This window comes from Scyliorhinus canicula, chromosome 17 (assembly GCF_902713615.1).
Source record: "Scyliorhinus canicula chromosome 17, sScyCan1.1, whole genome shotgun sequence".
NCBI lineage: Eukaryota > Metazoa > Chordata > Chondrichthyes > Carcharhiniformes > Scyliorhinidae > Scyliorhinus > Scyliorhinus canicula.
The window spans coordinates 120511227-120533292 of record NC_052162.1 but is presented as its reverse complement, the minus strand read 5'-3'; the positions used below and the strand labels follow the sequence as shown (position 1 = coordinate 120533292).

General features: G+C 47.4%; 1 protein-coding gene across 11 annotated transcripts in view; it reads left to right on the top strand.

The window, feature by feature from the left end:
• LOC119951774 (zinc finger protein 229-like) overlaps positions 1–22066 on the top strand; it is a 711453-nt gene extending 689387 nt beyond the window's left edge. The window contains exons 1-3 of one of the 11 annotated variants that reach the window (XM_038775117.1): positions 442–1318; positions 1403–1693; positions 20309–22066. In XM_038775117.1, coding sequence (XP_038631045.1) covers positions 639–1318; positions 1403–1693; positions 20309–21614 — 2277 coding nt within the window. In that variant the 5' untranslated portion in view covers positions 442–638 and the 3' untranslated portion in view covers positions 21615–22066. Of the gene's footprint in view, positions 1–441; positions 1817–12445; positions 13492–15533; positions 16206–19826; positions 19846–20011 lie in introns of those variants that run through there. The other 10 variants (XM_038775120.1, XM_038775119.1, XM_038775116.1 and 7 more) reach the window with 10 other exon arrangements.

The window sequence follows — 22066 nt, the reverse complement described above, 5'->3', positions numbered from 1 at the left end:
ATGATAAATTGCCATTGGTGTCCAAAATTGCCCTTAGTGTTGGGTGGGGTTACTGGGTTATGGGGGTAGGGTGGAGGTGTTGACCTTGGGTATGGTGCTCTTTCCAAGAGCTGGTGCAGACTCGATGGGCTGAATGGCCTCCATCTGAACTGTAAATTCTATGAAACTATGAAAACAAAGTCCCCGAATGAGAGCTGCCTCATATGCGGCCGCTCCTGACATGTCGCAATCTGTTCTGAATTTCTGTCCTGCACTGACACTTATGTCTTTTGTAAATTGTTTTTACAGGATATTAGAAAAGGAGGACTTACAGACAGAAATCTCAAACTAAACGTCTCGATCAGACTGAGTCACTTGATTCATCAGGGCCTGAACATCATCGGACTTTGAATCTAGAAGGAGAAATGTTTCCTCGTCTGTCAGCTTGCGAAGATTTTAAACATCAGTGTGACTGGAAAAGCACCGAGACACACACACCCGAGTGAGAGTGTTCCAGAGCACTGACTGTGGAAAGAGCTTTAACCAGTTACACAGCCTGAAAAAACATCACACCATTCACAGCAGGAATAGACTGTTCTGTGTGTGAGCAAGGCGTGAACTGATTGTCCGACCTGGAGAGACATAAGGAGACCCAAAATATGGAGAAACGATGGGAATGTGGGGACTGTGGGAAGGGATTCAGAGTCCCATCTGCACTGGAGATTCATCGCCGCAGTCACACTGGGGAGAGACCATTCACCTGCTCTCAGTGTGAGAAGGGATTCACTCAGTATTCTGACCTGCAGACACACCAGCGAGTTCACACCGGGGAGAGGCCGTTCACCTGCTCTCAGTGTGAGAAGGGATTCACTCAGTTATCCAGTTTGCGGACACATCAGCGAGTCCACACTGGAGAGAGACCGTTCAACTGCTCTCGGTGTGGGAAGGGATTCATTCAGTTGATCAGCCTGCAGATACATGAGCGAGTTCATACTGGTGAGTGGCCGTTCACCTGCTCTCAGTGTGGGAAGGGATTCATTTCCTCAACCAACCTGCAGATACACCAGCGAGTTCACACTGGGGAGAGGCCGTTTACCTGCTCTCAGTGTGGGAAGGGATTCATTTCCTCATCCAACCTGCAGATACACCAGCGAGTTCACACTGGGGAAAGGCCGTTTACCTGCTCTCCATGTGGGAAGGGATTCACTCAGTTATCCCACCTGCAGATACACCAGCGAGTTCACACAGGGGAAAAACCGTTCACCTGCTCTCAGTGTGAGAAGGGATTCACTCAGTTGATCAGCTTGCAGATACACCAGCAAACTCACAGTGGGGAGAGGTCGTTCACCTGCTCTCAGTGTGGGAAGGGATTCACTCGGTTAGACAACCTGCAGTCGCACCAGCGGGTTCACACTGGGGAGAGGCCGTTCACCTGCTCTCAGTGTGGGAAGAGATTCACTCGCTTATCCCACCTGCAGAGACACCAGCGAGTTCACACTGGGGAGAAGCCATTCACTTGCTCTCAGTGTGGGAAGACATTCACTCATATGTCCAGCCTGCAGACACACCAGCGCGTTCACACTGGGGAGAGGCCATTCACCTGTTCTCAGTGTGGGAATAGATTCACTTTGTTATCCAACCTGCGGGCACACCGTCGGGTTCACACTGGGGAGAGGCCATTCGCCTGCTCTCAGTGTGAAAAGGGATTCACTCGGTTATCCAACCTACAGAGACACCAGCGAGTTCACACTGGGGAGAAGCCATTCACCTGCTCTCCATGTGGGAAGGGATTCACTCAGTTATCCCATTTGCAGGCACATCAGCGAGTTCACACTGGGGAGAGTTTGTTCACCTGTTGTGAATGTGGGAAGGGATTCCGTGATTCATCGCACCTGCTGAGACACGAACAAGTTCACAAGTGATTACAGGGGTTAGATTTTGCTGTTATTGTTTATGCTCTGTATTACATCCAGGACTGCATTTTGGTCATTCTGACAGTTGGTCAATGGGGATGGTTGGAGTGATTCTTCTGCTGGACTGGCCGGTGTCACGACTTTGACTCCAGTGGGCTGACGTTCATTGAGCCTTGTTGTGAATACCTGGTTTCACATTTCACAAGGATCAGAGATTGAAAGTTAGTTTGGAAGTTGGAAGATGTTTCCTTCCCATTTCTGTTTGGATCCCTCTAAAGCATGCCACCTTGCCATGGAGATGGGCAATGGAGGTACATGGTTCTTTTGTTTAATTTATCTCTGTGTTTCTTGCAGAAGAAAATTATCAAGGTATAGGGCAGGTTATCTGACATGGACTGAGAAACAACATTAAATGGTGTGATGGGAGATGGGCAATAGCTAATATTTCTGGGGATTGGTTAGCTCAGTTGGCTGGATGGCTGGTTTGTGATACTGAGCGACACCAACAGCGTGGGTTCACCTGCCGTACCGGCTGAGGTCATCCGTGAAGGCCCTGCCCCCTCAACATTGCCCCTCGAGTGAGGTGTGGTGACCGTCAGATTAAATCAGCACCAGTCAGCTCTCTCTCTCTCACGCAAAGGGGAATGCTCTGATGGAATTCTGACAATGTACCAGTCAGTAACAAGGTTAAGATACGGGAGTTATGTATACACAAGACCCAAGGACGGTCGATGAGGGGATCTGGAAGACATCATGAGTTCGTGACTAACCCCCTAGCTGTCGATGAGCTGATCACGCAGTTCCCTGCTGCCCAGTAACCACTTTCATTGGATCTACCAGTCAATATGTGTCATCTATAATCATTGTGATTGGATTGTGTCCGGCTGAGTTGGGCTGACTAACTATTTGAAATTGTATAAATGATGATGATTCCCTTTATTCAGTGGAGATGTATCTGCTTTTACCCAGAGGCTTACTCCCCGCCGGTGTTACAACAATAAACTGTTTGATGTTTGAAGCAGATCTGAATGTCGAGGGATTCTTTTGGATTCATTCCCGCTCACAGGAACATAACCTACTTTTGTATTCAATTCCCCCACAATAAACAATAACATTCTATTAGCTTTCCTAATTACTTGCTGTACCTGTATTCTAGCCTTTTGTGATTCATGCTCTTGGGCACCAGATCCCTCTGAGTCTCAGAGCTCTGCAATCTCTCACCATTTAGATAATAAGCTTTTTTATTCTTCTGGCCAACACGGACAATTTCACATTTTCCTACGTTATTCTCCATTTGGCAGATCTTTTCCCACTCACTTAACCTATCTATATCCCTTTGTAATCTCCTTATGTCCTCTTCACAATTTACTTTCCTCCCTGTGGGGGCAGCACAAGTGGATAGCACTGTGGCTTCACAGCGCCAGGGTCCCAGGTTCGACTCCCCGCTGGGTCACTGTCTGTGCGGAGTCTGCATGTTCTCCCCATGTCTGCGTGGGTTTCCTCCGGGTACTCTGGTTTCCTCCCACAGTCCAAAGACATGGTGGTTAGGTGGATTGGCCATGATAAATTGCCCTTAGTGACCAAAGAAAGGTTAGATGTGGTTATTGGGATAGGGTAGAAGTGAAGGCTTAAGTGCGTTGGTGCAGACTTGATTGGCCGAATGGCCTCCTGCACTGTGTGTTCTATCTTTGTATCAGAGAAGCAGGCCATTCAGCTCATCAAACCTACTCTCCCATTCAATACAATCATTCACTTCATTGCCTTTTTCCCCACACTATCCCCATCTCCTTTTGAAATGAAATGAAAATCACTTATTGTCACAAGTAGGCTTCAATGAAGTTACTGTGAAAAGCCCCTAGTCGCCACATTCTGGCACCTGTTCCGGGAGGCTGTTATGGGAATCGAACCGTGCTGCTGGCCTGACTTGGTCTGCTTTTAAAGCCAGCGATTTAGCCCAGTGTGCTAAACCAGCCCCTTGTGTTATTGGGATTTAGAAATCTGTCAGTCGCTGCTTTAAACACACTCAATGACTGAGCTCCCCAGCCCTCTGGGGTAGAGAATTCCAAAGATTCACAACCCTCTGAGTAAAGAAATGTCTCCTCCGAGACCCGTCCTAAGTGGCTTCCCCCTTATTTTGACATTGTGTCCCCTGGTTCCAGACTCTCCAACCAGGGGAAACATCTCACCTGCACCAACCCTGTCTATTCCTTTATGAATTTTGTAAGTTTCAATGAGATCACTTCTCATTATTTGAAACTCTAGAGAATACAGGTCAGGTTTCCCCAATCTCTCCTCAAAGGGCAGCCCTGCCATCCCCGGAACAAGTCTGGTGAATGTTTGTTGCGCTCCCACTCTGCCGATCAGGGCAGTAAAACTGTACACAGTCCTCCAGCTGCGGTCTGACCAAGGTTCTGCACAACAGGTACATTCTGGTCGGTCTCACCACTTTGCTTCCAGTGGGGCTGATGCTCATTGAGCTTTGGAGTGGACGTTGCTGCTGAAATGGTCTACAAGAGATAATGAAGGACATTTATTTTGTCCTGGATAGTATGGGGGAGGCGGTGACCTCGTGGTATTGTTGCTGGATTAGTAATCCAGAGACCCAGGGTAATGCTCTGGGGTCCCAGGTTCAAATCCCGTCAGGGCAGATGGTGAAATTTGAATTCAATAAAAATTTGGAATTAAAAGCCTAATGATGACCATGAAACCATTTTGAACCCATCTGGTTCACTGATGTCCCTCAGGGAAGGAAATCTGCCCATCCTTACCCAGTCTGGCCCACATGTGACTCCAGACCCACACACATGCGGTTGACTCTTAACTTTCCCCCACTGAAATGTCCCAGCACGTTTAAGGGCAATTATGAATGGGCAACAAATTCTGGCCCAGCCATCCCAAGAAATAACATTTTATCCACCACGACAGGTAGATCTAAAATAAATACATTTGTCTCTTGTGCCATATTGTCTTAGGCCAAAGTAGGTTTAATTTTATGGTTTTACCACAGGACTAATGCTGAATGAAAATCTCTGTTACATTTTATTGCAGGATTTCTTGTAGTTTAATTCTGTCAATGCTGGAGAAATTCTGTGTCTTAAATTGTGTTCACTTTTAAACTAGCAGCAAAGTAGTCACTTTCCTTCAAATTCTACAACAGATTTTCTCCATTGGTGTGGGTTTTATTCTCAGTTTCTGTAATGGTGTTGTGGTTATGTCATTTCTGTGACTTTTATTTCTTAGGAACATGTAATTTATGAATAGAAAATTGTATTTTGTAATGTGTGTCTTGTTCCTTAAATTTTCACACACCAATCAGCTTTATGGATTTATTTTCTGTGTTCAGTAGGAATTGCTGTATTAGTTTAGGTTTGTGTACCTTGTGTAATTTCAGTTATTTGTATTTAAGTAACTTGCTTTAGTCATCAGCAGTCACTAAGAAGTTACACATGACACCTGAAGATGTATCATCTCAGCATGGTGGCACAATGGTTGTTGTATCTTAAGATTTGAATCCAGTTTTGTTTAATTTACAGTTGCCGGTTGTTGTTGAGACATTGCTGAAACTCAGTAGAAATTCAAGTTAAAAACTTGTCAGGTGCAAATAAGAATTGTTTTATTGAAGTTCATTGGTTACAACTTGAAAATGATTTAAAAGGTAGTTTGTAGACAATTTGATTTTCTTCAAAGAATTACAGGAATTATCTTCTGAGACAATAGCCTGAACACAACTTTAAAAGTCAAAGGCTGAAGTCAAAGTATGAAAATGAAATAGGAATACAGAACTCTTTTCTAATTCTCTTCCTTTACTTTCTCTCTCTCTCTCTCTTTCTGTCTTGTTCTCTTTGTCTCTTTCCTGTCTCTTTCTCTCTGTCTCTTTCTGTCTTTCTTTCTTCTTGTCTTCTTGTCTTTCTGTCTTTCTGTCTTCTTGTCTAAAATGGTGGCCAAATCATCCATGGATATACTCTTTCATATCTGTCTTAAGCGATCCGATCACACCCCAATATAATCCTAATTGGTTTAAGCTATATTCAAAACACATTTGATTTGATAACAAGCCATCCATCCTCCCAATGCAACGCCACTTCCAATTGTTGCTTATCTGCAACAATTGAGACGTTAGTCATCTCATCATGCTATTATTCCGAAAATATAAATGAAACTATTTTGACACAGTCTAAAATGTTTCAGCTTGCATACGTTATGGAATGTGGTTCAGGCTGTTATCACAAGTGGCCAGAAATCAGAACAATGGAGCCTTTAATTATACCACCTTAAAACCCATGGGATTTCGCTGCTGCCCTTGAAAGAATGTGATGTTTTTATCAGTGGTTCTGTTTTTCCCAAACACATGTCTGAGTTTGGAAGTTGTATATTTCTTTCATTTTAAAACTAGGATTTAATATTTCTGTCTTAAACAGTCTTCTTACCTATATAAAGTGTATTTAAAATACCTGACTTCTACAATGGTTAGCACAGCCTCTTCACAGCGTCAGGGACCCGGGTTCAATTCTGGCTATGTGTCATTGTCTGTGTGGAGTTTGCACGTTGTCCCTGTGTCTGTGTGGGTTTCTTCTGGGCGCTCCAGTTTCCTCCAACAGTCCAAAGATGTGCAGGTTAGGGTAGGGAATGGGTCTAGGTCAGGGGTGGGCAAACTACGGCCCGCGGGCCGCATGCGGCCCGCCAAAGGTATTTCTGCGGCCCACCAAGTCATTAAAAAAAAAAAAAAAAATTTTTTTTTAAAAAATTTAAAAAAAAAAGAATTTTTTTTAAAAAAAAAAATTTTTTTTTTAAAAAGTTAATGGGGGGGGGGGCTGTTGGGTTACTTACTGGTATAGGGTGGATACGTTGACTTGAGTAGGGTGATCATTGCTCGACACAACGTCGAGGGCTGAAGGGCCTGTTCTGTGCTGTACTGTTCTATGTTCTATATGAGGCGCCCAGAATCATAACCGGGTGAAGTAATTATTTTACTTAATATACTATGCGGCCCTTTGTGAATTGTGAATTTCTGAATGTGGCCCTTGCACGGAAAAGTTTGCCCACCCCTGGTCTAGGTAGTGTGCTCTTTCAGAGGGCCGGTGCAGACTTGATGGGCTGAATGGCCTCTTTCTGCACTGTAGGGATTCAGTGGTTCTATGGTATCAGTTGGGATGATGAGCCTGACGAATATTAATCATGAGGAAGTGACACCACAATGAGAAAGTGACATCACACATCAGCAAGGTGACCGATATCCTTCAGAGTCCAATCAGACATTGATCGTGCCCCATTTAACCAATCAGGAACTGATCATGGGCTGCTTGGGCCAATCAGAACACTGGTTCACTACCATCAGACCATGTGTAGAGGTAATTGCTGGAAAGGGTTAATGAGCTACAATTCTCTGGAGCTCGACATGCAACACAACATGAAGTAAGAGGACAGACTTCAGTCAACAGGACAAGAGACATCGCCAAAGTCACCCAGAAGTCGAGAGCTGGTGATCCAGAGTGAAAGGACTGATCCACTGCCTTGGTTGAGTATTGTGATTGAATTGGCATGTCAATTAAAAGTAGAGGTGTCGGTTAAATCTAGGAAGGGATATATATATTATGTATTAGTTGAGTGCCTGGGTCTGTTATAAACACAGGACAGTGGGCAGCATGGTGGTGCAGTCGGTTAGCCCTGCTGCCTAATGGCACTGTGGTTCCAGGTTTGATCCCAGCCCTGGGTCACTGTCTGTGTGGTGTTTGCACATTCTCCCCGTGTTTGTGTGGGTTTCGCCCCCACAACCCAAAGATCTGCAGGCTAGGTGGATTGGCCATGATAAATTGCCCCTGAATTGGAACAAATTCTAATTTTAAAAAAAAATAAACACAGGAGAGCTCATGAGCAAGTAGTCCAGGTCGTGTAGCACATTCTGGTGGGGACACCGGTCTGGAGAGGATGTGGTTGCAGTTTGGGCATGAGAGGGAATTAAAAACATGAAGATGTGGGAAAGGGAAGAAAACAGAGGGAGAGGGGAAGAGAGGGAGGGAGAAAAAAGAGAGGGAGAGAGAGAATTAAGGTTGGACTTAAAGGCAGAAGTGAGGAAAGTTAAAAAGGAGGAGTAACCCTTCCCAGTCCAAATCCCAGTGGGGATCTTTTTAAATTTATACAGGCCCTACCAAGATTTGAGGGGAAAGATGTAGAAACATTCTTCATGGCATTTGAGAAAATAGCAATTCAAATAGAGTTGACGAAGGAAGAGAGAGCATTCCTCATGCAAAGTAAACTGATGGGGAAGTGCAGGAAGTTTATACTTCCCTGTCAGAGGGGTTGTCTCACAGTTACAACAAGATAAAGACTATTCTGGGTGTATTTCAATTAGTTTTGGAGGCATTGAGGCAAAACCTTTGGAATTTAAAGAAACAACAAGGACAGATTGAAACTGAATTTGAAAAGGTTAAACAGGACAATTTTAATCAGTGGGTATGAGCATTGGGCGTTGAAACCAGCTATGGTGCTCTCAGTAAAATTATTCTCCCAGAAGAATTTAAGAATTCAATACCTTCTGTGATAAGAATCTACGTTGAAGACCAAAGGGGGATGACCGCTAGACAAGCAGCAATAATGGCTGACCATTATGAGCTGATCCATAAATGTAAATCTTTGTTCCGTCACCCCCATAATTTGGTTAAGGATAGGAAGTGGAAGAGTGAAAGGAAGAGAGGTAGCCAAGGTAAGGAATAGATTGCTGGGAATGCTCGGAGGTCGTCTCCTCAGACTAGGAAGGAAGGTGCTGAGCGTGGAGGTGAGACTCAAAGGTCTCAGTGTTACCGTTCCAATAAAGTGGGAAGCATTTGTACAGCCTGTTGGACGTTGTGAGGAAAGCCCATGGGACTTGTTGAGATTCATAAGGGGGATTCTGAAAAGGGATCAAAAGTGGAGAATAGCACAGAGCGGACAGTAGCTCTAAGTGGAATTAGGAGACCTGAGGTAAACTCTGCTGTGGAAGCAGGTGTGGTGAATGAGGTCGATGAGAGATATGCAGGGCTTTGATCTGAGAGGAAGATCACCCCATTTTCATCAAATGATGGAGCCAAACCCAACATTATTTCAAGGGACACAGGTCCCACACAAACTCTCTCGCTGGAGAGGGATTTGTTTTTTCCTCTGGAGAGTTCAATGAAAGCTAAGGGATTGGATTCTCCGCTGTCGGGATTATCCGTTTCACCGGCAGCCCGGGGAATTCCCGATGGCGTGGGGCTGCCCACAATGGGAAACCCCATTGGCCGGTTGGCGAGATGAAGAATCCCGGGGGCCCCCTGCAACAGATTTCTGGTGAGGCGGGACGGAGAATCCTGCCCAAGGTATTGGTGAATGGGATAAGTGGAGATTATATCCCAGTTCCATTGTATAAAGTACAATTGGAGTGTGATTTATTGTCAGGACTTCTGGTTGTTAGAGTGGTTAAGAAGTTGCCTGTAGACAGAGTAGACTTACTTTGGGGGAATGATTTGGCAGTTGTGAAGGTTGCAGCTTCACCCATGATTGCAGAGAGTCTGAGGGAAGAAAAGGAGACAAAACAGTTCCAGGAACAGTTTCCAGATATTTTTCCATCATGTGTGGTGACCAGGGCAATGGCTAAACAAAGTTCATCGCCAGAGATTAAAGTCACGCCACAATCAGATGATAGAGCAGCCAAAACTATCCTTGAGAATGAGGATAATTGTGAGGAAGTATTTGATAGGACTTCATTAACTGACGCCCAGGAGGCTGACCCAGAGTTATGTAGATTCACACAGTTAGGTCTCATGGAAGTTGAGGCTGTAATGGTTCCAAAGTGTTTACACATTGAGAACGGAGTTCTGAGGAGGAAGTGGAGACATCCTTATATATCTGTGGTTGAGGAGTGGATTTTTGTTCATCAGATATCCCAAATATTGTGGGAAATACTGCAGGTAGCGCGAGATACCAACGGCAGGACTTGTGGAAATTCGGAAAACCCAGGTATCAGTCAACAGGTATTCTTCCTGGCCAGGACGGCAAAGAATGTAGTGCGATTCTCTCGAATTGGTCACACCTGTCAGGTGATAAGTAAACCACAACACAGGATTAAACCCGTGCCTTTAATACCCAGAGCAGTGTTTTAAGAACCGTTTATTCGGGTATTGGTGGGTTACATAGAACATAGAACACTACAGCGCAGTACGGGCCCTTCGGCCCTCGACGTTGCGCCGACCTGTGAAACCATCTGAAGCCTATCTGACCTACACTATAGAACATAGGATCGTTGTGTAAAATGAAGGCAGGGCTGAGCGGCCTCTCCCCTGTGCGAACTCGCTGATGTCTCTGCAGGTTGGATAATTGAGTGAATCCCTTCCTACACTGAGAGCAGGTGACCGGCCTCTCGCCAGTGTGAACTCGCTGGTGTGTCTGCAGGGTGGATGAATCACTGAATCTCTTCCCACACTGAGGGCAGGTGAATGGCCTCTCCCCTGTGTGAATTCGCTGGTGTGACTGCAGGCTGGATAACCGCGTGAATCTCTTCCAACACTGAGTGCAAGTGAACGGTCTCTCCCCAGTGTGAACCCGTTGGTGTATCTGTAGGTTGGATGACTGAATAAATCCCACCCCACACTGAGGGCAGGTGAACGGCTTCACCCCAGTGTGAACTCGCTGATGTCTCTGGAGGTTGGATGAATCACTGAATCCTTTCCCACACTGAGAACAGGTGAATAGTGTTTCCCCTGTGTGAACTCGCTGGTGTGACTGCAGACTAAATGAGTGAATCCGTTCCCACACACAGAGCAGGTGAATGGTCTCTCCCCAGTATGAATGCGTCGATGAGTTTCCAGTGCAGATGGGACTCTGTATCCCTTCCCACAGTCCCCACATTTCCAAGGTTTCTCCATGTTTTGTTACTCCTTGTGTCTCTCCAGGTTTGCTGATCAGTTGAAGCCTCGTCCATACACAGAACACGTGTACAGTCTCTCCCCGCTGTGAATGGTGTGATGTTTATTCAAGCTGTGTAACTGGTTAAAGCTCTTTCCACAGTCAGTGCTCTGGAACACTCTCACTCGGGTGTGTGTGTGTCTCGGTGCTTTTCCACTCACACTGATGTTTAAAATCTTGTGAAGTCAACAGATCGGTAAACCATTCTCCCTCTAGATTCAAAGACAATGACATTTAGGACCCGATGAATTGAGTGAGTCTGTGAGACCGAGACATGATGTTTGAGATTTCTGTCTGTAATTCCTCCTCTTCTAATATCCTGTAAAACAGTTTGGAAAAGACATTGCAGTCAGCATAAGATTGAAATTCAGAACAGACAATTCTACTTACAATGGAACATTCTTCTTATGGTATGGAAACCAAAACAAATCGGACTTGCAGTCGGCCATTCGGCCCATCAAGCCTGCTCAAACATTCAATGAGATCATTGGCCGATCTACCTCAGCACCATTTTCCCACACTATCCCCCACATCCTTTGATATCTTCAATATCTAGAAACCTACGTATCTTTGTCTTGGAAAGACTTGATGACTGAGGCTCCACAGTCCTCTGGGGTAGAGAATTCCAAAGCTTCACAACATCCTCGAGTGAAGAAATCCCTCCTCATCTCAGCTTTGTTTCCATTTTCTCACCTGTTCCCCATAACCTTCTTCAATCAGAAATCTATCCAACTAATCCATAAACATATTCAATGACCCTCGCCTTATAGTGATCCCTGTGGAAGAGAAATCCAGAGACTAACAACCATCTGATGGAAGAGATCATTGGAAATATATAACAGTTATTATACTATATTAAACAGCTAGAAATAATAACAAATGTGCTTTATTACAGAACTCTGAATAATCTATCGAATGTATACCATATAACACTAGACATATCATACGGGGTGGCACAGTAGCACAGTGTTTGGCACTGTTGCTTCACAGCGCCAGGGTCCCAGGTTTGATTCCCAGCTTGGGTCACTGTCTGTGTGGAGTCTGCACGTTCTCCCCGTGTCTGTGGGTTTCCTCCGGGTGCTCCAGTTTCCTCTCACCAGTCCCGAAAGACGTGTTTGTTAGGTGAATTGGACATTCTGAATTCACCCTAAGTGTACCCGAACAGGCACCGGACTGTGGCGACTAGGGGCTTTTCACAGTAACTTCATTGCAGTGATAATGTAAGCCTACTTGTGACAATAATAAAGATTATTATTATGATTATCTCTGTCTGATATTAATTTATTGTCACTTTAAATGTCAGCCATGTTGGGGAAATCAGAACTTTAATTGTGAACATTAGGAAAGAGCCCATCCTTTTAGCCAGACAAATAAATGTGTCAAGCTGAGGGAGCAAAGGATGTCAATGTCTTCAAGAGAGAGACAGACCTGGGCCAATCTTTCCAGAGTCTGCACCCTCCCTGGATTCACTTCCTTTCCCATCAGTTGTAACAAGTGACCAATTGAAGGTGAGAATGAGAAAATAAATGGAAAGGGGCAGAAAAGAAAGTGTTTTACTCACAGATGTTAGAGACAGGAGAACGTTTCAGTCTGTGTGAAGCTCAATCTTCAATCACTCCCATTGGCTACAGGACCAGAGTCCTTCTGGGCGTCCAACTCTTCCCATTGGTCAACGCCAATGCAGGACGGTCAGGTGGTGGGCACTCCCTCGCACATGCTCAGTTCCCCCTCTCCTTTGGACATGCGTAGTCGCTGGCCGGGTGGGGGAGGGGAGGCCGGCGAGCGGCTTCTCGCTCTGGCCGGAGACGTCAGCCGGTTGCTTGGAAACGTTGTCTCGAGAAGGGACAACAATGAGTGGGGCCCCGGCGGGGAGCCCGCGCCGAGCCTGCGCACTGCAATGCAGAGACGTCACCGCCGAGCAAAATGATTCCTATTGGCTGATTCAGGCTCTCACACAATGAAAGGTTCTGGTTTACCCAGCAGGTGGCTGACGTTTAAGGAGACAATAAATTAATATCGGCAGTGAACAGGCATCTGTCAATCAGCCTGAATCAGCACCTTCAGGAGAATTGGGAGAGTGAATATTAGATACAGCAGAGTGAGAATGGAGGGAGAGTGTGTGGGATGGAAATTTACACCTTTTGGGGAATGAGAGAGGAAAGAATGTTTCAGAGAAACTACAATTGTCTGTTCTGAATTTCTATCCTGTACTGACAGTGATACATTTTTAAAACTCCTTTTACAGGATATCAGAAGGAGAGGATTTGCAGACAGAAACCTCACACCAAACATCAGCTGCAGATCTGCTCTATTCATTAGCCTTTCATCGTTGGATAACCATTTGTCTATTCTGTCTGCTGCAGAAAATGTTATGAATCAATTTGACTGGAAGAGTACTGAGATACACACACATCTGAGTAATCGTGTTCCAGTGCACAGAATGGGGAAAGAGCTTTAATCAGTTATATAGCTTGAAGAAAACATAAAGAATTGGTGCAGGGAAAGACCAAACACGAGTTGTGTGTGGACAAGGCTTCAACAAATGAATTGAATGTTGAGAGGCAGAAAGACACCTGCAAGGAGAAACAATGGAAATATGGGGAATGTGGGAAAGGATTCATATCCCCTACTGAAGCTGGAAATTCACCAGTCCTGGTGGGTATTTTTCATCCTATATTAAATTGTAAGTCATTGTTTTGTATTTACTTTATTTTTTCATGGATGTGGGCGTCGCTGGCTTGGCCAGCATTTATTGCCCATCCCTGAGGACATGTAAGAGACAACCGCATTACTGTGGGGCTGGCGTCACATGATCGCCAGACCAGTTAAGAATGACAGATTTCCTTCCCTAAAGGACATGAGTGAACCAGATGGGTTTTTACAACAATTGACAATGGCTTCATGGTCATCATTGGACTTTTAACTAAAGATTTTTATTTAATTCAAATTCCACCATCTGCCCTGGTGGGTTTCGAACCCAGGTCCCCAGAGCATCACCCTGGCTCTCTGGATTACTAAAACAGCGACAATACCACTACGTCACTGTCTCCACATAATGAGGGGAGGGACTTTGTTGATTTATTGTTTAAATATATAGTATTCTTTTAAATTTTTAAATTTAAAGGGTTTACTCATGGCAGGAGAGCACAAAGCCATGGTTTGGTCCTCTTGCTCCATGTGGGAATCCAGGTGCATTTCCAGTTCCCGGGACCAGCATTGTGTGCAGGAAGTGTGTCCAGCTGCAGCTCTTGGAAGCTCGGGTATCAGAGCTGGAACGGCGGCTGTGGAGCATCCACGAGTCTGAGAGCATCGTGAGGCATGTTTAGAGAGGTGGTCACACCGCAGCTGAAGGAACTTGAGGAAGGAAGGGAATGGGTGACCGCCAGGCAGTCCAAGAGAAAGAGGCGGGTATTTCAGGAGTCTCCTGGGGTCCCGCTCGCTAATCGGTATTCCATTTTGGAGGCTGGTTCCTCCGGGGAGTATGAACAGAGGCAAGTTTCTGGCACCACAAGCAGCCTGTCTGTACAGGAGAGGGGAAAGAGAGGAAGAGCAATAACAATAGGGCATCCTATTGTATCTGGAAAATCACAGATATGTCAACCAGTATTTTAATCAAAGTTCTACCCAGGTGTCTTTTAATAGCCAGGAGAAAAATGGACAAAATACAATCTTTATTGAACAAAGTTAATCCGTAAATTAACCCAAGTTTGTATACAAGAAATATCCAGGATTCGGCTATACTACCCCCAAAGGTGGCTGGATTGAACTGTAGATCCAATCCTCCAGCCTCTCTGGTCCATCATCACTAAGTTAGTCTCAATGGCAGCTTCCTCCCTCCTTCCTTCTCTGGTCAGTCTGGGGTTGGTCAGGGTCATCTCCCACATCAGGTTTTCGCTGCTGGTGTGCTTTGGACATCTATTTTCATCCTCCTTCCTCCCCGCCTTTTCCAGAAACTACTCTGGCTTCTGGCCAATCAGCTCTCGGGAGAGGGTCACAACAGCCAATGGGTTTCTTGATGTCTGCTTGACAGGACACTGGGCCCCGCCCCCAGGTGTCCACCTCTGTGGTGTCTGCTGGCACATAACCTGTTTTCCTGGGTGCACAAGAGTCTGGCTCGATCTGGGACACTGACAATGGGCTTGTGCAATGAATAGAGTGCAATGATCTGTTGATGGCGAGTTGGTAGGGCAGTTCCAGACATGTCGGAGTCTGTATATTCGAACTTGACCAAGTTCGAATTCCCAGCAGGCCATTTGCTGGTGCTGACTAGTTTAATTTAAAGTGTCAATTTCTTTAATTTCGTTTATCCAATTTTAATGGAGCTTAAAACTAGGCCGGCTATGTTACCACAGTCCCTCCTTTTGATTCAGTGAGCATCAGTGAACATTTAAGGGTCAATAAATTAATATCGGCCAGAGATAGGTCGAGAGTTGTTATATGGTACAGTTTAGATATATTATTTATGGTTCTGTACAGTACATATAATTTTTATTTCTCGTATTGTAATATTGAACTATAACTACGTCATATATTTTCAGTAATCTGTTAGCTCAGAGGGTTGTTAATCTCGGGATTTCTCTTCCTCAGGGGCCAGTGGAGTCTGGAGGTCATTGAATATATTCAAGGATGAGTTAGACAAATTTCTTTTTTTAATTTGAAGTACCCAGTCTTTTTTTTCCCTTTGGACATGTGCAGTTCTGGTCCATCTGCCCACATGGCAGATGGAGCGAATTCTCCAGCATGGGGGATATTGGGAGCTGCGGCCGCCATTACTCATCCGGAGCCCAGTCTCCACCTCCTGGACTGGGATGAAAAGTGGAGGGGTGGGCATTGACCAGAACCTTACACGAAGCACATGTGGATAGTCACTGGATTGGATTTTGACTCTTGCCCACCCTGACCAAAACATTTTTGAACTTAAAAGTACCCAATTCATTTTTTATCCAATTAAACGTCAATTTAGTTTGGCCGATCCACCTACGCAGCACATCTTTGGGTTGTGGATATGGCACCCACGGAGACACGAGGTGAATGTGCAGATTCATGAGCCGGAGCCGGAATCAAACCTCGGCGCCGTGAAGTTAGACAGATTTCCGATTGATGAGGGAGTTGAGTGTCATGGGGAACAGGTCGGAAAATTAAGTGAAAGTGAAGATGAGGAGTGAATTCTTCATTCGAGGATGCGGTGAAGCTTTGGAATTCTCTACTCCAGACGTCTGTCAGCAAGTATTTTCCATTTCGCGATTGATAGGTTTCGAGATAGTGAAGATTGATGGAACCATCAATTCACCAGACACGTGCTTTAAGATACGAACAGTGGTTTTAATCTACTTACAACAGATCCAGCCTGTTCCGCGTTGAACTCTCGATGAACTGAATGACTGGCTCTGAGCATTGGTATTTATACAGCAGTCCAGGGGGTGGAGCCCTGTACAAACTCCTAAACATTCCCAGCGCTACTCCCCCTAGTGGTCGGGCAACGCAACTGCACTTACAAATGCATGGTCTCATGTATATACAATACAGTGTGAATTACGGAGTTACATTCACCACATTCACCCCCTACAAAATAATCAAGTCCAGCGGGGGTGGTGGTTCATAAATTGAGTCTGTCCGGTGGTCGAACTGTCCGCTGCGATCTGCGGAGCACCGGGGTTGCAGCCTCCTGCGGTGGCTGGACGGGTGTTGTGGGTTGGGGTACGATGGCGGACTCCAGGGAAGATCTCGTCCAAGCTGCATACACGTCTGGTTGGACTGGGGGCGCTGGGGGTTAGCTGGTGCGGGTGCGCGGTACAGGTGGAGCGAACTAGTGGGCTCGGGAGCGCGAGGGGGCGGCTGGGTGGGGTCTAGGGTGAGGGGTGCATCTGTAGTGATAGAGGGGATGCTGGATCCGGCGGGTGCAAGGTCCCGGAGGGATACGGTGTCCTGACACCGTCAGGGAACTTGACAAAGGTGTACTGGGGGTTGGAGTGAAGCAGGCGCACCTTCTCTACAAGGGGGTCGGTTTTGTGCGCCCTGACGTGCTTCCTGAGGAGTACAGGGCCCGGTTTCTTCAGCCATGCCGTAAGAGAGAACCCCGTGGTAGTGCCCCTGGAAAAACTAAAGAGCCGCTCGTGAGGGGTCTGATTGGTCGCTGTGCATAAGAGGGACCTGATAGAGTGGAGCGCATCTGGGAGGACTTCCTGCCAATGGGAGACTTGGAGATTCCTGGACCGGAGGGTCAGTAGGACGGTCTTCCAGACCGTCGCATTCTCCCTCTCCACCTGCCCGTTCCCCCTGTGGTTGTAGCTGGTAGTCCTGCTCGAGGCGATGCCCTTGTCGACCAGGTACTGACGCAGTTCGTCGCTCATGAAGGACGAACCCCGGTCGCTGTGCACGTAGCTGGGGAAACCAAATAGGGTGAAGATACTGTGCAGGGCCCTAATGACTGTGTGGGAGGTCATATTGGGGCACGGGATAGCAAATGGGAAGCGGGAGAACTCATCTATGGCGTTTAAGAAGTAAACGTTCCTGTTAGTTGAGGGGAGTGGCCCTTTGAAATCGACCGCGAGGCGTTCAAAGGGCCTAGAAGCCTTGACCAGGTGGGCCCTGTCTGGTCTATAGAAGTGCGGTTTGCACAGATCGGGCAGTCTCTGGTGACGGCTTTTACCTCCTCAGTGGAGAAAGGCAGATTTCGGGCTTTGATGGAGTGGGAGAGCCGGGTGACCCCCGGGTGGCAGAGGTCGTTGGGCGATCTGGTTTACCATGTCTGCAATCCTGGGGAGGGGATACGCGTCAAGGAGCGTAAATCTATTTATGGTCTGACTATAGTCGACAACCATACGGAATTTTTCTCCGGTCTTGACGACCACCACCTGAGCTCTCCAGGGGCTGTTGCTGGCCTCTATGATCCCCTCACTGAGAAGCCTTCGGACCTCCGATCGGATGAACACCCTATCCTCCAGGCTGTACTGCCTGCTGCGAGTGGCTACGGGTTTACAGTCCGGGGTGAGGTTGGCAAAGAGAGGAGGGGGGAGATTCGCAACGTGGCTAGGCTGCAGATAGTGAGTGGGGGTAGGGGTCCGCCGAAACTGAGGGTGAGACTCTTGACATTACACTGGAAATCAAGGCCTAATAAGAGTGGGGCGCAGAGTTCGGGCAGGACGTAGAGCTGGAATTTGGCATAGCTAGCGCCTTGGATTGTGAGCGTCGCGGCGGTGTGCCCTTGGATCTGGACAGAGTGGGAGCCCGAAGCGAGGGAGATAGTTTGCTGCACGGGGAAAACGGGGAGCGAACAGCGTCTTACCAGATCTGGGTGTATGAAGCTCTCAGTGCTCCCGGAGTCGAAAAGGCACGGCGTGCTGTACCCGTTAATTTGGACCGTCGCCATCGAGTTTCGCAGATGCTTCGGGCGCGATTGGTCCAGGGTGACTGCGCTGAGTTGCGGGTCGGCGGCGGCTCGATCAGCTGTGCTGGAGTGGCCCCGTGATGACTGCCCTCTGAGTTCGTAGTCGTCGAGGTGAGTTTCAGAGTTTGAAGGGGATGATCCCAAGATGGCCGCCCCCATGAGTCGCACATGGCCAGCCGCAGGGAGGAGGATTGCCAAGATGGCCGCCCCCATGAGTCGCACATGGCCGGCCGCATGGAGGAGGATTGCCAAGATGGCTGCCCTCATGAGTCGCACATGACGGGCGGGGGCGGAGTCGGCATACAGGCTGCAGCATTTCGGGGCCTGTGGGCCTGTGAATTCAGGGAACGAGTGCTTTGAGCCGTGGGAGGGTTAGAGGCTGGGGCTTTCATCGCTAGAAACACTCTGGCATAGTGTCCTTTTCACCCGCAGGTCGCGTTGCGGGCTGGGCAGTGCTGACGCGAGTGCTGATCCTGGCCGCAAAAGTGGCAGGCTGGAGCAGCATTGTGGCTGGGTGGCCGCGTGGCGCAGGCCTGGGGGAGTCGCTGGTCGGGAGCCCATGACGGGGTCGCGGGGAACGAGGTGAGGCTGCGGAAGGAGACCTCCATAGTGGTAGCAAGTTCAACAGTCGCTTCAAGATTTAGGGCCCCCTTTTCCAGCAGTCGTTGGCGCATGTAATTTGACCTAAGGCCTGCAACAAGGTATCGCGTACAGCAAGTTCTCTATGTTCTGCCGCAGTAACCGTCTGGTAATTACAGTCACTAGATAAAGTTTTAAGCTCTCTCAGGAATTCTGCGAGCGGTTCCGTAGGCCGCTGGCGGCGAGTAGTAAACACGTGTCGCACGTAGACCTCATTTACAGGCCTTACATACATTTTGTCGAGTAGCGCTAGGGCTTCAGTATACGAACCGGCGCAGTTTAATTGAGTAGAGATTCTGTGGCTCACCCTCGTGTGCAGTAGGCTCAGTTTCTGCTCCTCTGTTGTTTCGGCTGTGCTTGCTTCCGCCAGGTAGGCTTTAAAACACCGCAGCCAATGAGAAAAAAATTCTTTTGCCTCTGCATCCTGTGGGTCGAGTTCCAGTCGCTCAGGCTTGAGGGCTGATTCCATGATTGATCCTGACTGTTTCTTAAGTCGATTAAATTGATGGAACCATCAATTCACTAGACATGTGCTTTAAGATATGAACAGTGGTTTTAATTACTTATAACAGAGCCAGCCTGTTCCGCGTTGAACTCTCGATGAACTGAATGACTGGCTCTGAGCATTGGTATTTATACAGCAGTCCAGGGGGAGGAGTCATGGGCGGAGCCAAGGGTGGAGCCCTGTACAAACTCCTAAGCATTCCAGCGTTACTCCCCCTAGTGGTCGGGCAACGCAACTGCGCTTACAAATGCATGGTCTCATGTATATACAGCACAGTGTGAATTACGGAGTTACATTCACCACAAAGATATCAAGGGATATGGGAGATAGTGTGGGAAAATAGTGTTGAGATCGGCAATTGAGCTCAACAAAGGGTTCAGCAAGTTTAATGGGCCAAATGGCTGACTGCAGCTCCTATTTGTTATGGTCACTGTGTCCAGGACAGGAAGCAGTGAGCAGGGATCTGTCAATCAGCCTGAATCCGCACCTTCAGGAGAATTGGGAGGGTGAATATTAGATACAGCAGAGTGAGAATGGAGGGAGAGTGTGTGGGATGGAGATTTACAGCTTTTGGGAAGAGAGAGGGAAGAATGTTCCATCGGAAGCAGAATTGTCTGTTTTGAATTCCTGTCCTGTACTGACAGTGATGACTTTTGTCAATTGTTTTTCCAGGATATTAGAAGAGGAGGAATTACAGACAGAAATCTCAAATGTCACGTCTTGATCTGACAGAATCACTTGATTCCTTGGGACACAGAAGCAGGTGAGAGTGTTCCAGAGCACTGACTGTGGAAAGAGCTTCAACCAGTTACACTGTCTGAAAAAAACATTGCACCATTCACAGCGGGGAGGGACTGTACACGTGTTCTGTGTGTCGGTAAGGTTTCGATTGTCCAACCTGGAGAGACACAAGGAGAACCAAAACATGGAGAAACCGTGGAAATGTGGGGATTGTGGGAAGAGATTCAGTGCCCCATCTAAGCTGGAGTTTCATCGACGCATTCACACTGGGGAGAGGCCGTTCAGCTGCTCTGTGTGTGAGAAGGGATTCATTCAGTTATCCGGCCTGAAAACACACCAGCGAATTCACACTGGGGAGAAACCGTTCACCTGCTCTCAGTGTGGGAAGGGATTCGTTCAGTTATCCGGCCTGAAGACACACCAGCGAGTTCACACTGGGGAGAAACCGTTCACCTGCTCTCAGTGTGGGAAGGGATTCGTTCAGTTATCCGGCCTGAAGACACACCAGCGAGTTCACACTGGGGAGAAACCGTTCACCTGCTCTCAGTGTGGGAAGGGATTCGGTGATTCCTCCAACCTGCGGACACACCAGCGAGTTCATACTGGGGAGAAACCGTTCACCTGCTCTCAGTGTGGGAAGGGATTCAGTCAATTATCCCACCTGCAGACACACCAGCGAGTTCACACTGCGGAAAGGCCGTTCACCTGCTCTCAGTGTGGGAAGGGATTCACTCGGTTATCCCACCTGCAGACACACCAGCGAGTTCACACTGGGGAAAGGCCGTTCACCTGCTCTCAGTGTGGGAAGGGATTCAGTCATTTATCCAACCTGCAGATACACCAACGAGTTCACACTGGGGAGAAGCCATTCACCTGCTCTCAGTGTGAAAAGAGATTCACTCAGTTGTCCAACCTGCAGACACACCAGCGACTTCACACTGGGGAAAGGCCGTTCACCTGCTCTCAGTGTGGGATGGGATTCACTCGGTTATCCACCCGGCAGAGACATCAACGAGTTCACACTGGGGAAAGGCCGTTCACCTGCTCTCAGTGTGGGAAGGGATTCACTCAGTTATCCAGCCTGCAGAGACATCAACAAGTTCACACTGGGAAACCGCGTCCGTTCAGCTGCTCTCAGTGTGGGAAGGGATTTTTTCAATTATCCACCCTGAAGAAACATCAGAGGGCTCACACTGGGGAGATGCCGTTCACCTGCTCTCAGTGTGGGAAAGGATTCATTTACTCATCCAGCCTGCAGACACACCAGCGAGTTCACACTAGGGAGAGGCCGTTCACCTGCTCTCAGTGTGAGAAAGGATTCAGTTGCTCATCCCACCTGCAGAGACACCAGCGAGTTCACACTGGGGAGAGGCCGTTCACCTGCTCTCAGTGTGGGAAAGGATTCAGATACTCACCCAACCTGCAGAGACACCAGCGAGTTCACTCTTGGAAGAGGCCGTTCACCTGCTCTGTGTGTGGGAAGGAATTCTGTGTTTCCTGGCAGTTACTCAGTCACGAACAACTTCACAAGTGATAATGGGGTGGATTCTGCTGTTACTGTTTCTGCTTCAGTTACATCCAGGACGGCATTTTGTTCATTCTGACAGTTGGTGTTGGAGGGAATTAAAGTTGAGTCCTGGAGACTGTGTTGAACTTCAAGGAAAAGTCTTTGTTTCACATGTATGTGGACATACAGAGGCTCGGGCCTGAATGCTGCAGGTCCCAACGAGTCTCTCTCTCCCCCATTGTACATTGCAATGACCAGTTGTACTGTCCGATGTCGTATTGATATGTTAATTGTTTTTACAGAGTACAGATAGTTGGATAAATGTAAAACTTAATATTAACATTGATTTGTTTTGGCAGCACCATGGCGCAGTGGGTTACCCCTGTTGCCTCACGGCGCCGAGGTCCCAGGTTCGATCCCGGCTCTGGGTCACTGTCCGTGTGGAGTTTGCACATTCTCTCCGTGTCTGCGTGGGTTTC